General features: G+C 38.1%; 2 protein-coding genes across 6 annotated transcripts in view; one reads left to right on the plus strand and one right to left on the minus strand.

Moving 5' to 3' along the window:
• pitrm1 (pitrilysin metallopeptidase 1) overlaps nucleotides 1-18,526 on the minus strand; it is an 827,899-nt gene that overhangs the window by 700,230 nt on the left and 109,143 nt on the right. The window lies entirely within an intron of this gene.
• Nucleotides 1-18,526, plus strand: part of pfkpa (phosphofructokinase, platelet a) — a 116,480-nt gene that overhangs the window by 60,338 nt on the left and 37,616 nt on the right. For all 5 annotated transcript variants that reach the window (XM_051929333.1, XM_028804104.2, XM_051929334.1 and 2 more), the window contains 5 exons: nucleotides 925-1,017; nucleotides 3,061-3,186; nucleotides 7,380-7,444; nucleotides 7,870-7,939; nucleotides 17,610-17,756. In XM_051929333.1, coding sequence (XP_051785293.1) covers nucleotides 925-1,017; nucleotides 3,061-3,186; nucleotides 7,380-7,444; nucleotides 7,870-7,939; nucleotides 17,610-17,756 — 501 coding nt within the window. The remainder of the gene's footprint in view (nucleotides 1-924; nucleotides 1,018-3,060; nucleotides 3,187-7,379; nucleotides 7,445-7,869; nucleotides 7,940-17,609; nucleotides 17,757-18,526) is intronic.

An 18,526-nucleotide genomic window follows, 5' to 3' on the forward strand; every position in this document is an offset into this window, starting at 1 on the left:
TTTTTATGAGTATGTCAATTTTGATTATAATTTATGAAAAATGTATGTGCCTTTTTTGTAGGCATTCTTTTTATTGCAATTCAATTCAATGCCGTAAAATGGCATTCTTTACATTATTTGTTTATTTTGGCTATTATTTAATTGCTTATTGGATTTACCTCTGCCCCACTACCTGTCACAAAATCATCATAGTTTTCAGGGGGAAACACTGTATCTTTCATACTTTTCCCCACTCAAATACATTTTGTAAAGCTGATAGATCTTAGGGCAGTGCAAATTACATTTAACTTGTTATAATTATTTACACATTCCATGTCTCTCAAAGCTAAACTTCTCACCCTCCATTTTGTACATATAGAATGATTTTCAGAATTCAATTTCTAGCAGTTCTAATCTGCACAGTGACAGTTGAAACAGTTGTGCTAATACGTAAATGTAAATATAAGACAAAGCCATGGATGTAAATTTCTAACCAAAAATGAAAATCAAAAACCATGTTCCTATGTTAGAATTGCAGTTGTCGGTTAAAATGGTTGAAGTTTTGTAAAAAAAAAAAAAAAATCCAATCCAAACAGCAAAATCAATGGATATTCTGGATTGGCACTTGACACACATTTGTTTCCTTAAAGTGTATGTTAAAAGTGCAGGCACTTAACAGTAAATGCATAATGAGACTGGCTAAAAGGTCGTTTAAAAATTATTAAATTAATATTATGGCACAGTAAAGGGGTTAAAGCCATTGACTGGCTGAGCATCACTTATGATAAAATCCATGTGCACATTTGCTACAGTTCCTAAAGACTCCACTGATCTAAGTTCTATTAAATTATTCTTCAAGCATTTCTTGCCTGTTTCATTAAATGAGTGCATTGAATACATTATTCTTTAAAAAAGTGTAAAAAGTGTAACCTTCCTCTTTTGTAGCTGGTTGTGAAATGTCTGGGTTTTGATACCCGGGTGACAATCCTAGGACATGTGCAAAGAGGAGGAACCCCTTCTGCTTTTGACAGGATTTTGGTAAGTTTATAAGAATTTTAATACTGTAGGAGACAGTAGAACAAGAGTCATTCTTGAAAACAGTCAGGGATCTTCTCACATATAACTGAGATAAGCTGGACATCCAGTTGTAAACAGGACTTTTTCCACACAAAATAATGAAAATTAAATGCTACAGATGTAAGGGAACAGTACTGTATATATTACATCTTAAATGAGGTATGATTGCCATCACAAAATTCATACATGCATGCATTTACAAAGTTTGCTGTATTACTATAAGTGATATACTTTTGAGGATGTCTAGTTGTGTGTCATTTTATTTTTGTTTGTGAGTTCTGAATCTATGAAATATGAAGGACAACACATGAGAAACAGTGTCCCATCTGGACTTGACTTGGACATCTTACATAGCAGGGACGGCAATAACATGGAAGGACTGTGGAGATCAATATATCCAGGTTATTGTCCGCCCCATACACTAGGTGGCAACATCCCTGGGCCACAATACCACAGCAGATACCCACGGGGCATCATGGGACTTGTAGTTCTTTGGGGCAACCCCTGTTGGGCTCTGTAGGTGCCGCCAGGAGGCCCCAAGGGGGCTGGAGGGCCCTACTTTGTGGGACTTCAAACGGACCTGGAAGTATTCCTAAGCCCCACCTTCGGGACACCGGAAGTACTTCAGGGTCCACAATAAAAGCATCCACACTACCTTGTCCAGGCAAGTCGGAGCCAGGAGAAGAGTCAGACAACACTCGCCTTGCAGGAGAAGCAGTGCAGAGAGAGAATCAAGAAGAGACACCTGTTGAATGTGTTTTTACCAAAGCCTACGAAAAAACTCGTAAATCTGTCCCACCTTAAATCCCTTGGCATCTCTCCGTCAGCATCTTTTGTCTTGTAAATGTGTCGATAAGCAAGCAGCCTGCTATCATCACATCCCCCCACCGCTGCACAGTTTTCTCGGCTCAAGTCTGTTTACTTGTGTGTCAGTTGCTTAGATTTGTATAGAGTGAGAAGTTAAGCAAATTGACACCTTTTATAAATACTATATTATTTGGAACACATGCATTTCATGTGTGTTCCATGTCTACAACAATCTATGTAAACACATCGTTAAAATAGAAATGTTTTGTCATGTTTTAGTAATAATTGACAAAATGTAGACATGAAGTGTATAATGTGTGAAGCCTGAAGTCCAAATATCAAGTAAACACTTTCACAAAAGGTACACATATAACAGAACAAGTGCGCTTCTATTCAAGAATATAACTACAGAAAAAGAACCTGCATTAGGGTACGACATTGACACGCTTTGAATATGACCGCTTTGGTGGCGCAACAGTAACAACTGTTGATTGGTAATCAGAACTTCACGGGTTTGACCCCGGACGACTCCGTTTTGAGAAGTGAGTTGCTCTTACCAGAAAAAAAACATACATTTGATTTGAGTTTGTAACAGCCGGTGTAAATTTATGGTACTTGTAAAGGTTAGCTTTGTTTTTTTTATTCAGTTTTATTCTCTCAGTCATGTTCACTCTTCCCCCAATCTGATACTGTTGTTTTCACATAAAGACTATAGCAGTCTTAATATTTACTGAAATAAGTGGACATTTTTTCTTATTTTAACCACCTGGCACTTTCATTATGAACAATAATGAACTATTTATATTGGTTTAAATATATTACTGTGAAGAGTCATTGCACATTTTAAGCTGGGCTACAAATGAGAAATGAGAGACATACAAAAAATAATAGAAATTGCATTGCATTTACATTCATCATAAACATGTGACACTCCAGCAGTGGCATTGTAGTGGTGTCAGGAATCATACTGTTGTATTTGTGAGGCATTAAGGTATTAAAAGTGAAATGCTTAAGGTGTTTTTCACACATTGATCTCTGCCTGATGGAGTGTTAAATGTATTGTGTTTCGTGTTTTAGTGAAGCATGCATAACGTGGTGTGCATATTCATGTCATAATAAGACAGTAGTTTATCATATACTGTACAGTATATGTGTGTTCATGTTGGAAACATCTGCTTGTTCTGTACTGTCTTTTAGGCTAGTAGAATGGGCGTTGAAGCAGTCCTTGCACTGCTAGAAGCTTCACCAGATACTCCAGCCTGTGTTGTCTCACTTTGTGGAAACCAGTCTGTGCGGCTGCCACTCATGGAGTGTGTACAGATGGTAAGTGTTAGATAATGGCCAGTCGTTTTTTTTTTTTTTCTAGCAGTCATTATTTATTGAGAGGAGCAGAACTAAAAGAAGGTTTTGTCATCTATTCAGTGCATTGCCTTACTTCATATTAAACCCTTCACTGCAAACTCTCTACTGAAGGAAACTAAAAGATGTAAAGCTTTTGACTGCACAATAGTTGCATATGTTATTGTAACCTATAAATTAATTTGTTTCTTATTCAAACAGAGTTTTTTCCCCTGCATAGTGCTGGTTCCTACCTGTTATAGAATAATCTACATCTTCCGTGACTCCAAATTGCATATACCACTAAAGGAAAATGAATTGGTGTGTTATTATAGACTAAAACAGAAATATTGATTTGAAATTATTTTTCTTTTTTTTTTTCTTTCAAGCAGTATACCTTAACACAGTATAGAGTGGCAGTGTACTTCATAGGTGGGCATGCAAATCTGTTTCAGTAGCTTATTCCAGGAGCTGTGCATCTTTGTGGCCATATTATATACTGTACTGACTTGTTAGCGTAACTAGAAAATTTAAACTCTTGTTTCACTACCCATTCTGTTTATGCTCCTTTAGTAGCCCAATTAATGGTTAGAAACAGCCACACCAAATTACACAATAGTCTGCTATTGATCCCAAAAAACAACTTATTTTATAATTTTAGATACAAATATCATACCCCACTTTATGTCATGACTATTTTCTTCTTTCTCTTGTTTGTGGGTGCTTCCATTAGTCTTTTTTATTGTTGTCAAGTTGAGCCATATTTTGCAGGCAAGAGCAGAGCAGTTTTTCCTATCTTGTCAATGCATTGTTGGTGAACAAAGAAGGTGGCAAGCCTGTCCTGAAAAAATATGTTAAGGGGTGCCTGGTTGTAACAAAGCCCAGAGTTGAATATTTCTATTTAAGTAAAAAAAGAGTATTGGTGCAGTTTTCATGAGATGCAGAAAAACATTTACTAAAAGTAAAAAGCTGGTAAAGGTGGAGTATATTGTGATAAATAACATTTTGACATTGCCAGCAGAAGGAGAAGCTCTTCCAATATGTAAAGCAGGGCAAGGCTTTTATACTAATAAATATATGCATTCCCAAGGCACTGACAGTGGTCATTACATGCATTAGCTGTAGAATTACCACATCAACCAACCTAATATAAGTGATTTATTTGCTGCATAAACTTAGATACACTTGGCTTAATCTTTGGATATGACACATATCTGATACAGCGAAGCTGCAAAGTGTTCATGAGTTTATTTATTTCTTGGATTACTCCAGAATTATTTGGATAACTCTGTTGCTGTAACGCTGCTGTAGCAGATAGTGGCAGATGTTGCTCCTCCCTAGATTATCCATACCTTTGTTAGGCATGCCTGGCCAGGCCTTTGTGTCCGGCAATAAATGCTGGCTGAACCTTTATTTTTACTTTTTTATTTACTTATTTTTTAAATTTTATTTTAACTAGCCCTGACACGATGTGAGAAACAGGCAATAGAATAGATTTAAAAATATCTGATATCTCTTGCCTTCCATGTACCTTAATACGCCATTCCTCCGTATCCTTGTGTGTCTGAACCTCTCTTGTCCAGTGCTCCCTCAGTTCAGTGGGCTTCTGTAAAGCCTGCTTCTCAGACTCAGTCATTTTGAGATGGTTTGATAGCCTCCTGACCACTTTTATACTTCCCATCTTTGAAAACGACTTTCAGCATGGCTCCTGCACCTTTACTCCTTGTGTGTATCACACTCACACTTCCTCTTTTAATTGTGCTACCAAAGCCAAAGTGACCAGGCACATTGCTTGGATGGAATGGACACACACACACACACACATACTTTAGCATTTACAGTGCATCCGGAAAGTATTCACAGCGCATCACTTTTTCCACATTTTGTTATGTTACAGCCTTATTCCAAAATGGATTAAATTCATTTTTTTCCTCAGAATTCTACACACAACACCCCATAATAACAAAGTAAAAAAAGTTTACTTGAGATTTTCGTAAATTTATTAAAAATAAAAAAATGGAGAAAGCACATGTACATAAGTATTTACAGCCTTTGCCATGAAGCTCAGAATTGAGCTCAGGTGCATCCTGTTTCCCCTGATCATCCTTGAGATGTTTCTGCAGCTTAATTGGAGTCCACCTGTGGTAAATTCAGTTGATTGGACATGATTTGGAAAGGCACACACCTGTCTATATAAGGTCCCACAGTTGACAGTTCATGTCAGAGCACAAACCAAGCATGAAGTCAAAGGAATTGTCTGTAGACCTCCGAGACAGGATTGTCTCGAAGCACAAATCTGGGGAAGGTTACAGAAAAATTTCTGCTGCTTTGAAGGTCCCAATGAGCACAGTGGCCTCCATCATCCGTAAGTGGAAGAAGTTCAAAACCACCAGGACTCTTCCTAGAGCTGGCCGGCCATCTAAACTGAGCGATCAGAGGAGAAGGGCCTTAGTAAGGGAGGTGAAAAAGAACCCGATGGTCACTCTGTCAGAGCTCCAGAGGTCCTCTGTGGAGAGAGGAGAACCTTCCAGAAGGACAACCATCTCTGCAGCAATCCACCAATCAGGCCTGTATGTTAGAGTGGCCAGACGGAAGCCACTCCTTAGTAAAAGGCACATGGCAGCCTGCCTGGAGTTTGCCAAAAGGCACCTGAAGGACTGTCAGACCATGAGATAGAAAATTCTCTGGTCTGATGAGACAAAGATCGAACTCTTTGGTGTGAATGCCAGGCGTCACATTTGGAGGAAACTAGGCACCGCTCATCACTAGGCCAATACCATCCCTAAAATGAAGCATGGTGGTGGCAGCATCATGCTGTGGGGATGTTTTTCAGCGGCAGGGACTGGGAGACTAGTCAGGATAAAGGGAAAGATAACTGCAGCAATGTACAGAGACATCCTGGATGAAAACCTGCTCCAGAGCGCTCTTGACCTCAGACTGGGGCGACGGTTCATCTTTCAGCAGGACAACGACCCTAAGCTCACAGCCAAGATATCAAAGGAGTGGCTTCAGGACAACTCTGTGAATGTCCCTGAGTGACCCAGCCAAAGCCCGGACTTGAATCCGATTGAACATCTCTGGAGAGATCTTTAAATGGCTGTGCACCGACGCTTCCCATCCAACCTGATGGAGCTTCAGAGGTGCTGCAAATAGGAATGGGCGAAACTGGCCAAGGATAGGTGTGCCAAGCTTGTGGCATCATATTCAACAAGACTTGAGGCTGTAATTGCTGCCAAAGGTGCATCGACAAAGTATTGAGCAAAGGCTGTGAATACTTATGTACATGTGATTTCTCAGTTTTTTTATTTTTAATAAATTTGCAAAAACCTCAAGTAAACTTTTTTCACATTGTCATTATGGGGTGTTGTGTGTAGAATTCTGAGGAAAAAAATGAATTTAATCCATTTTGAAACAAGGCTGTAACATAACAAAATGTGGAAAAAGTGATGCGCTGTGAATACTTTCCGGATGCACTGTATAATATAGTAGATGCTTATGAGGCTTATTTACTGTATGTAGATTCTTCATTCAGAGTTAATGTTGTATATGATGTACACTGGATATAAAATTCAGGTAGAATTTATGTACCTTTTGAGATTTGCATAACTACCAAAGATCCCCTCCCATAGGCTGCCATTTCACAATTACCCATTGTTAAATGAACATAAGATGGTCATCTTACAGGGAATATCTACTGTTTGCTTTGTACAATTTTATTATTAAATAGTCTTGGGTGGCCAGAGCCAGTTGTAGTTGCAACTAACACTAGGTGGGAGGCAGGCATGGATTGCTGTCCAATTAAGAGATGCTAGTGAAACTGACATGCAAATGTTTCGGGAGCGGGGAGAATTTGGAGAGCATCACACTGATATGGTTAGAATGTGCAGAGTTCCCAGAGACAGTGACAGACTTGGGTATTAAAGCCAGATTCCTGAAGGTGTGTGGAAGCAAAAATAAATCAGGCAATATTTAGAAAATATAATTTTTACATTTTTCAGAACCCAATTTTATTTGGAGAAATAGTGATTCTCAGTTTCTTATAGAAGAGCAGCCTTATTGCAATACATAATTATTTATATGTGGTTATGAACATTTAACATTGTGATGCTTCCTGATTTCTGATACATGTGTAAAACAGAATATCAAAAATTATTTGCATATGTGTTTATATCATATAGACTCAAGAAGTACAGAAAGCCATGGATGAAGGGAAGTTTGAAGAAGCAGTCCGTCTACGCGGAAGGTCTGTGATGTGCTGTTTTTACATGATGAACTTTTGAAATGTCAGATGCTGCATCAAGTCTACTAGTAAACATTCCTGCTGGCAATATTTGTTTTATTTTTGTTGGCAATATTTGTTTGTCTTCTGTTTTTTGTGTTTATTTGTGGCTGAACCACTTGCAGGCAGTGAAATGTCCAAAAATGACCTAATAAAGCCTGTTCTAAATTTATATGCCGCCATCTGAAGTGCTGTTATTTTTTTTCTTGCTGTCACTACCTTGTGCTCTGTTTAACTTTTTATCAGTCACAAGATATCTACAAGCTACAGCAAATAACGGAGAGGAGCATTCATTTCACATTTAGACCTGTTGTTTTGAAAAGGGTGTTACTTGAAAATGAGCAGAGCTATGTTTAGGTCCCTGGTTAACCTACTGATTTTTATTACAGGAGTTTTGAGAACAACTTGAATACTTACAAACTACTTGCACACCGGAAACCCCAGTCCGAGCTTCCACATGTAAGTTGGAATGTTATTAATATCTAATTAGATGCTTCTTTTTTCACTTTTATCTGTTAGGGGTTGGCCACCCAGATCTAAAATTATCCCTCAGACCCAGCACCTTCAGACCTCTTGCCACCAGGTCTCTCTACCTAAGCATCTGTCTTCCTCATGATCTTCTTACTTCCACTGACAACATAATGCTTTTCCAATAGGATTGCCTCCTCTACTGCATGCAACTTGCCCAGTTTATCTCATCGTACTCTCCAAAATACATCTGACCACTGTCATTGTGTGGACTACCTTATTTTTTTCATAAAGAGACTACAAGGAGCCATTGGAGCATATGCATGTCTCTTTTGTTCCTCTTCTTTCTTTCTGATGGCCCAAGTTTAACAGTCATACAGCAACACTGGTTAGACTACTCTCTTACAGAACTGACGCTTACGTTTTCTTGGGAACTTTAATTGTTTAAGAATCTTTGATTATTTATAACTTCTCCCACTTAATTTAATTGTATCAATCCTGCTCTAACTCTCTCCTTTATTCCTGTTTTCCAGTCACCTTTTGCCTCAAACATAGAGGCAAGGTATTTGAAGTGATTCACTTGTGCTAGCTGCTGCTATCCACTATGTGTTTTTAATCATTGTTTTATGTGAAATGTTTTGTCACAACCAGAGCAAAAAGAGGTGTTTTTGTGTCTTTGGATTAAGTGTTGACAATAGTAAAAAGAAACCATGATCATATTAGAAAGTGCTTCTGGTGCAATCAGTTTACTCTATCCTATAGGCTACCTAAAACTTAAGGCAGTGCAGGTATTTTGCCTTGATATTGTTTATTGTAATAGGATTTGACTTACAACAAAGCATTAGTGAGCAATCTAACCAGTTCAATTTAATTTGATTTATTCTGATACAGCATCGTTCACTGAAGGCAGGCTTAGGGTTTACAAGTACAAAACAATAACAGATTATTAAATATAAAATATACATATTTCTAAATGAATTGAAATATCCATGAATTTTGACCAAAGTACTGTATATACTCGCATTTAAGGTCTCCCTCGAATAAGTCGGGGCTTGATTTTACCATATAATTTCTGGTATTTTATAATGTCGGTCATATAAGTCGAATGCGGAAAACTCACTATTGGTCCAAGAGATTATGATATGCTAACGCCCACCTGAGAAAGTAATCATGGAGCACACAGCCTTTTTTTCTATGTATTGTGCCTACATGACCACACGATAATACCCGAACTACAGTGATCCCTCACTATATCGCGCTTCGCCTTTCGTGGCTTCACTCCGTCGCGGATTTTATATGTAAGCATATTTAAATATATATCGCGGATTTTTTGCTGGTTCGCGGATTTCTGCGGACAATGGGTCTTTTAATTTCCGGTACATGCTTCCTCAATTGGTTTGCCCAGTTGATTTCATACAAGGGACGCTATAGGCAGATGGCTGAGAAGCTACCCAACTTACTTTCTCTCTCTCTTGCGCTGACTTTCTCTGATCCTGACGTAGGGGGATTGAGCAGGGGGGCTGTTCGCACACCTAGACGATATGGACGCTCGTCTAAAAATGCTGAAAGATTATCTTCACGTTGCTATCTTTTGTGCAGCTGCTTCCTGAAACGACATGCTGCACGGTGCTTCGCATACTTAAAAGCTCGAAGGGCACGTATTTATTTTTGACTGAAAAACAAACTCTGTCTCTCTCTATCTCTCTCTCTCCCTGCTCCTGACGGAGGGGGTGTGAGCTGCCACCTTCAACAGCTTTGTGCTGCGGTGCTTCGCATACTTAAAAGCCAAACAGCCCTATTGATTTGTTTGCTAGAGATTGTTTTCTCTATCTATGTGACATTCTGTGCTCCTGACGCACACTCCTCTGAAGAGGAAGATATGTTTGCATTCTTTTAATTGTGAGACAGAACTGTCATCTCTGTCTTGTCATGGAGCACAGTTTAAACTTTTGAAAAAGAGACAAATGTTTGTTTGCAGTGTTTGAATAACGTTCTTGTCTCTCTACAACCTCCTGTGTTTCTGCGCAAATCTGTGACCCAAGCATGACAATATAAAAATAACCATATAAACATATGGTTTCTACTTCGCGGATTTTCTTATTTCGCGGGTGGCTCTGGAACGCAACCCCCGCGATGGAGGAGGGATTACTGTGTTCCGAAGTGACATTTGCACTGTTCAGTGTTTTTTGTATCTTACACCCTCAAACACCTTTAAGGTAACAGCATTCCTTATCTACGATGAAGCATTCGATCAGAAGAAAATATGAAGCTGGTTTTAAATTAAAAGTCGTTGAAGTAGCGAAAGAAATTGGTAACTGTGCTGCTGCAACAAAATTTGATATGTGTCTGAGTAACTGGTGCGAGATTGGAGGAAGCAAGAAGATGTAAAAAAATAAAATAAAATGAGTGACATATTTTTGAACAGGTGTATAAGTAGGGGTCTGATTTAATGATTGATTTTTCGGGTTTCTAGACCCGACTAATACGCAAGTATATATGGTACTTTAAATAGAAATCATGCTAACAACAGGTCTAAATGATTGACAGTGGAAGAGTGGAGAGCAGAATGCTCCAATAAAGCTCTGGAAAATTTACAGTTAAGACTTGACTGTCATAGACCATCTTTCCTCCTGTGGATTTCAGACATTATCATACTGCACATGCTAACGCCCATTACAATAGTAGAAGAGAATGATCTGGTCCTCTGCCTGTCACCATCTACTTTGACATCTGATTGTCTGGCTTGAAGTAGCACGTTGATGAAAGTATCAGTGAAACAAAGTATAAGAGCCAGATATCTATAAGAAAAGCAGAATGGGACTGCATCAGCAAATCTGGTAAAGATGCTTACACCCTTGTATTTAAGAATAATACCTGTATCTAAAAACACCTGTGAAATAAACAAAACATATGTATGAGAAAGGTTGGTGTCCTAGTTGGGAATCCTCTTTAATGGTTGGAAAAATAACTCTTTCTTGACAATGCAAAAAAAGAAATGAACAATCCTTTGAAACTCTGAGGATGACATAGCTGTGCTTCTTTGGACATCAGATGGTCAAATGATGCCAACTTTCTGTTATTGTTTTTAGTGTTTTCATATATGATGCAGGAGCCAGAATAGATGAGTCAGTGTGAAGTGGAAAATATATCAGTGATCATCAGGCAGGATTATGTTGTGCCTGAGAACAGGAGTGGAAATATTAAATTAGGTACAGTTCATCCTCCCACTCAGTGCTTTATTAAATCTATCTTCTCAAGGACCATGCTTAAGTATTTGATACATCTCTAATAAGGGTGCACAATGCTAATGTAGTTCGTTTTAAAAGTAGTCTGACTTTCCAGTTGTACAGTTAGGTCCATAAATATTTGGACAGAGACAACTTTTTTCTAATTTTGGTTCTGTACATTACCATAATTAATTTTAAATGAAACAACTCAGATGCAGTTGAAGTGCAGACTTTCAGCTTTAATTCAGTGGGGTGAACAAAACGATTGCATAAAAATGTGAGGCAACTAAAGCATTTTTTTAACACAATCCCATCATTTCAGGGGCTCAAAAGTAATTGGACAATTGACTCAAAGGCTATTTTATGGGCAGGTGTGGGCAAGTCCGTCGTTATGTCATTATCAATTAAGCAGATAAAAGGCCTGGAGTTGATTTGAGGTGTGGTGCTTGCATATAGAAGATTTTGCTGTGAACAGACAACATGCGGTCAAAGGAGCTCTCCATGCAGGTGCAAGAAGCCATCCTTAAGGTGCGAAAACAGAAAAAACCCATCCGAGAAATTGCTACAATATTACGAGTGGCAAAATCTACAATTTGGTACATCCTGAGAAAGAAAGCAAGCACTGGTGAACTCAGCAATGCAAAAAGACCTGGGCGTCCACGGAAGACAACAGTGGTGGATGATCGCAGAATCATTTCCATGGTGAAGAGAAACCCCTTCACAACAGCCAACCAAGTGAACAACACTCTCCAGGGGGTAGGCGTATCAATATCCAAGTCCACCATAAAGAGAAGACTGCATGAAAGTAAATACAGAGGGTGCACTGCAAGGTGCAAGCCACTCATAAGCCTCAAGAATAGAAAGGCTAGATTGGACTTTGCTAAAGAACATCTAAAAAAGCCAGCACAGTTCTGGAAAAACATTCTTTGGACAGATGAAACCAAGATCAACCTCTACCAGAATGATGGCAAGAAAAAAGTATGGAGAAGGCGTGGAACAGCTCATTATCCAAAGCATACCACATCATCTGTAAAACACGGTGGAGGCAGTGTGATGGCTTGGGTGTGCATGGCTGCCAGTGGCACTGGGACACTAGTGTTTATTGATGATGTGACACAGGACAGAAGCAGCTGAATGAATTCTGAGGTGTTCAGAGACATACTGTCTGCTCAAATCCAGCTAAATGCAGTCAAATTGATTGGGCAGCGATTCATGATACAGATGGACAATGACCCAAAACATACAGCTAAAGCAACCCAGGAGTTTATTAAAGCAAAGAAGTGGAAAAATCTTGAATGGCCAAGTCAGTCACCTGATCCTAACCCAGTTGAGCATGCATTTCACTTGTTGAAGACTAAACTTCAGACAGAAAGGCCCACAAACAAACAGCAAGTGAAAGCCGCTGCAGTAAAGGCCTGGCAGAGCATTAAAAAGGAGGAAACCCAGCATCTGGTGATGTCCATGAGTTCAAGAGTTCCGGCTGTCATTGCCAGCAAAGGGTTTTCAACCAAGTATTAGAAATGAACATTTTATTTCCAGTTATTTAATTTGTCCAATTACTTTTGAGCTCCTGAAATGAAGGGATTGTGTTAAAAAAATGCTTTAGTTGCCTCACATTTTTATGCAATCGTTTTGTTCACCCCACTGAATTAAAGCTGAAAGTCTGCACTTCAACTGCATCTGAGTTATTTCATTTAAAATTCATTGTGGTAATGTACAGAACCAAAATTAGAAAAAAGTTGTCTCTATCCAAATATTTATGGACCTAACTGTAGATAGTGATCATTGCTGCAACATTTTAATCAACTGCAGGTTGTGTGCAAAACAATGTCTGAACAGGCAGTGAATTAAGAAGTCTATTTAAAAAATAGCAATCCATTGGATAACTCTTTTTTATATTGTTTGTGGTAAGAAAACAAGGCTTTCATTGTGTGCAGATGAGACAAAACTTTTATTCAGGCCGTTCAAGTTGAAAGATTGTAATATCTTGTTACTGTGTGCAGAATACCAGCCTACTGAAAGAATTACTTTAAGCTAAAGACTATTTTAAAAAATAAAGTGACAAATGATTTTGTCTGCCTGTCATTGAAAATCAGCAGTGTTAACAATTACCTTTAATATACTAATTCCTGATAAAAATAAAGGGGTCTTGTTAATTGGCTACATAAAGTGCCTTTAAATCACTCTAACTTTATTAAAAAAATGCTTTAAAAGTCATTGATTATGGAGAGTAAAATCATGCTTTCCATCACATAAAATATAAAATTGGCTCAGAGTACAGTGACTTTGGATGGCTAAAATTGGCTTGTGTGTGAATTTTACTATAACCTTTTAAAATCCTGAATTCTACATCTGAGGCTTCTTATCACAGGAGCCCAGAAATGTTTGGAACTTAAAGGTGCTCAGTTTAGGGCAGCACGGTGGCGCAGTGAGTAGTGCTGCTGCCTCGCAGTTAGGAGACCCGGGTTTGCTTCCTGGGTTCTCCCTGCGTGGAGTTTGCATGTTCTCCCTGTGTCTGCGTGGGTTTCCTCCAGGTGCTCCGGTTTCCTCCCACAGTCCAAAGACATGCAGATTAGGTGCATTGGCGATTCTAAATTGTCCCTGGTGGGTGAGTGTGTGTGAGCGTGCCCTGCGGTGGGCCGGCGCAGTGCCCGGGGTTTATTTCCTGCCTTGTACCCTGTGTTAGCTGGGATTGGCTCCAGCAGACCCCCGTGACCCTGTAGTTAGGATATAGCGGGTTGGATAATGGACGGATAGATGGAGGTTCTCAGTTTTGTGTCAGTACCCAGATTCAACCTTATGTAGATTGTTACACAATCCCGACCTTGAGATTGACAACATACCATACTGAAATTATCTCAATCGTTTGCCTATAGTGTACATCTTGAACATTTTTCCAATGCTTGCATTTTACAGTATATTTTGGAATTATTGAAATTTACACAGATACTTTTATCAAGTTGTCACTTTCTTTTCTGCAAAACACACCTGTTGGCAGCTGATGGCAGCTTTGGCACGAGTAGCACTTGGTGATGAAGTTTTCTCAGAATTCATTAAAATTGCTTTTATTGGGTGTGACTTTTTTTGTCAATTTCTGTTTAATTGCAATTCTAAATAATAAAAAAATTGTTTGATTGTTTTATTTTTTTCATGCTATATGCCTGTTTAATATTCATCACTGCAGTTAGTTAATTTGCCTACCTGATACACACTATCAAGGCTTTAATGCGGCAGCTTGAGGAAATGTTTCATTAGCATGCTTGTTTCTCATTGTCTGTTTCTAAAATCATTATGTGACATTAACAAATGTGTATTGTTCATGTTCTTTGCCTTTATTAGGTGGGACTTATTATTCATTACTGTTGAGGTGTTTTTATTTGATGATACTTGATGTGTTTGTAATTTGATTTATTTTGCCTACCTAATGTGTACTAGCATGGTTTTAATAACAACTTGGAAAAAAATGTTCATTTAATGCATGTTTCTCCTTTTCTGTTTCTAAAATGAATATGTGACATTAACAAACATCTAATGTTTCTATTCTTTCTGGCTGACAGGATGAGGCCCTGTGTAGAGTACGTAATAAATAGCACGGTGGTTCAGTCTTAGGTGCTTAAATAGATTTTAGCACGTCATAAGAAATTATCACCCCCTTTTGCATGACCCTAGACATTAACCTTGCTTACATATACTCTTTAGCTGCTTCCACGCTTCATACAGTTCCTCATAACACTTGGACAAACTTCCTAATAACCAAGATAGAAAGGGAGTGGCTCATTTTCTTTATACTGTAATGTCTGTCTTTCAAAGAATAAGCAGAATATAAAGGACAATAAATCACACCTAAAATGCGAGTAGAATTGTTAAAAAGAAAGGATCAAGAAATGCCTCAAGAGCACATATTTCATCTGTTGTGAAATAGGAGCACAGTAAAGATATTATGAAGCCTTTCCAGAAGTTTCATTATAGGGCTGTAGATTTCCTTATAATTACTTTGGATGCTCTCTGTAAGCTTTACTCATGCTCTCAAGCTTACCATCTTCCTTTATCCTTGTGAAAAATCCAGGTCAACAACTGTTACTTTTTTATCAGTGATATTAACACTCCTCAACCTGAAACCTACAGCATACATTGAAAATCATTTATGTATATAAAAAGGCAATGACATATGAAAGGCTGCCTTTGTTTCCCCAAGGACTGCCAAGGACTAAACCTCCAGAGTTTCTGTCAAGTTTATATTTAAAAAACAAAGAGGGACAGTCAAGATATTGTTTATGCTGTCATCTAGGATACTGCAAGCCATCACAAGTTTCTTGTCATGTATCTCTGCATAGGAAGTAAGGACTTTCAGTCATTTCTGAAGGCTGACCAATAATCTGCACTTTAAACAGAACATGTTCCACTAACGGAAAAACATATCACATTTGACACCAAATTAGAACTGTTGTGTTTCAGAAGTGATTTATTTATATGTATGGATTGTGTCTCCTGAGTTTAGCTTTTTATTATTTTAAAACTGAACACTAAACTCTGGTAATTGATTATTACAAATAATCATGGAGGTACAACCCTAGATACAAACTGGAATGTTGATAGAATATATAACTAAAAGTAACAGTATTCTTGGATAAACCTGCATACATAAAGAGAGACAGACAAGGTGTAAAAAGATACAGCAGTCATCTTTCAAGACCCATTTTTCTGTTTCAGATACTATTCTCACACACCATAACTTCATAATTTATTTTGTCTCCCAATTCCAAGTAGACGGCAGCTAATTTAACTAGCCTGCAAAATAATGGATGTTATCCTTTCAATATGTATGCCTATTGATGCATCTTATCACATTTTAACTGTAGTTGAATCATTGTTACTGTTTTTCAACTTGAATTAAGTTTGTCCTGCTTGATACTTGAACTCAATTCAACCGATACTTTTTAAATGCTTCCGCACTTTCACAGACACATAATCATTGATTGTGGCAGAGTTTTGAATATTGGCAAAAGATTGAACACTTCTGCACATTTTAAATGACCAGGATATTGTTTCATTTAATTTTAGTTAAATGTAAATGCACAGTATATAAATACAAAAAACCATTCAGCATTTATTTAAAAATATTTTATATTTGTTGGTTAGTGGTATGGGTGGATGATAGTTAGATCTTTTTAGTCTCTGTTAGGAGATTTCATCCCTGTTGTTGGCTTTCTTTTCCAATGAACAGTTGACTTATTAAACTATTTCTGCTTTATGGTTTCCACTTTCCATTTTCCTTGTATATTGCTACTTTGTTATGATTATTATTATAATTGTGTTTAGATGGCATAATGCACACTGTAGAAAAGTATAAAATTTAACATACTAGCTACAACATGAGAAACACTAAATGGTCTTGCTTTATCACTGAATGACTCCAGTGTTTAAAAGAAAGTAGTACAATGAAGTAGTTAACTGGAGATGCCTTTGTGCTTTTAGATAATAAACTCATACCTGTATTATGTAAAATGTCACTGCAAAAATGTATATAAATAAGGGTAGAAAAGGGTGAATACAATAAGAAAAATAATTGACAGTGTGGTTCTTTCATTTTTGTTTAAAAAACTACTCCACAGAATTAGTCATCTGCCATTTTCCGCAATGTTATTCTGCCCTTCCAGCATGCATATTTGCATTCAATAGCCATTCATTCAATAAAGCTCTGCTTCCCTGGGTTGTATGTGCTGGCAAAATGCAGTGCTGCTCATGTAGGACATAGAATTGCTTAGAAGTTAGATGCTTATGTTAGGTAATGAAGAGCTAAGACTCAGGAGTTAACAGCATTTGTATTAGAAATATGCAATAATTGATCTGATTGTTCTGCATGTAGCATGTTTTCTATTAATATATTTATTTTGTCATGTAACATTTTACAGTTGTATTTTAATGAAATCATGAGTCCTTGCTATGAATGCATGAATATATCCCCTGTGTTTATTAAAATGATTCTCAGTTAACATTGTATATTTCATTTATAAAATTTCCTCTCAGATACATTCTGTTGGTATTTTTAGCGTTTTGTATAACACATGTACCAAACATCACAATGAAGCTGCCATCACCAGTTGCCATCACATTTGTTACTGAGCAAACTATTTTTTAGCAGCAAGGGCTTTTTTTTGTAGGTTCCGTGGAAATTGACACTTGCTATTAGGTATATACTCAAGGATCAAATCTTCCTCAATGAGGTTTTGAAACCGAAGGACACAGACTGTAACACTTGGAATGACAAGCTAGGTTCCGGTCATTCAGTCAATAACGGGTACTAAACTTATTAAGCCATCAGCCTGTGTCATCTCATCATTAGTTATTTCATTTGAGCTCAGATCAAGTGTTGCATATCTACCAAGGGGAAAACAGTATTGCTGCTAATTGCTTATGCTGATTTGTCTCTGCAGAGCAGTTTCAATGTGGCAGTCCTGAATGTTGGAGCACCTGCCGCTGGTATGAATGCGGCTGTCCGCTCAGCAGTAAGAGTGGGCATTACAGAAGGACACAAGATGTTTGCTGTGAATGATGGCTTTGAAGGATTTGCTAGAGGAGAGGTATGTTGTTGAAGAAAGTATACTTACAAAAATGCCTGTTATGTGATAACAATGTGATAAATGAAAATGTTTGAAAAACCTTAAGGTCATGTGACATTGCATCACTTTTCCAGCGATTTTTAGTCATAGACTTTGTTTACATAATCTTAATAGTTGAGGTCAGTTGCAGCATCTGCAGGGACTCATTTCACTCAGTCCGCAACTCGCCCAAACAATCAATTGGATTTGATTCTCTCTTAAGTCATAGGGACTGGCACTGTGTGCATGAGAGCTGACAACAAATGAGCACCCACCCGAAGTATCTATATTACTAAACCACAGTTTAATTTATGCACAGACGACGGACGCACCGCTTGCGCACTGCGCCTCAGAGTCAAACCCAGCGGCTTCCCAGAGTCAGTAGGTGATGCCCAAACAACACAACCTGTGAACTAAACCTGCTCTAATCCACTGTGCCAGCGGTCTGTGAGGCATATTTGAATCACATAACGGAAATTCAGTATTAAAAGTAACAGTTGTACCTAACGACACAGCCACAGAGAAACAAAAATGAGACCGCATGGATAAAAACAATAAACGGAGGCTCCTACAACGCGTCCCAGAGTCAGTAGGTGGCGCCCAAACAACACAACCTGTGAACTAAACCTGCTCTAATCCACTGTGCCAGCGGTCTGTGAGGCATATTTGAATCACATAACGGAAATTCAGTATTAAAAGTAACAGTTGTACCTAACGACACAGCCACAGAGAAACAAAAATGAGACCGCATG

The sequence above is a fragment of the Erpetoichthys calabaricus genome, chromosome 6 (assembly GCF_900747795.2).
Source record: "Erpetoichthys calabaricus chromosome 6, fErpCal1.3, whole genome shotgun sequence".
Lineage (NCBI taxonomy): Eukaryota > Metazoa > Chordata > Cladistia > Polypteriformes > Polypteridae > Erpetoichthys > Erpetoichthys calabaricus.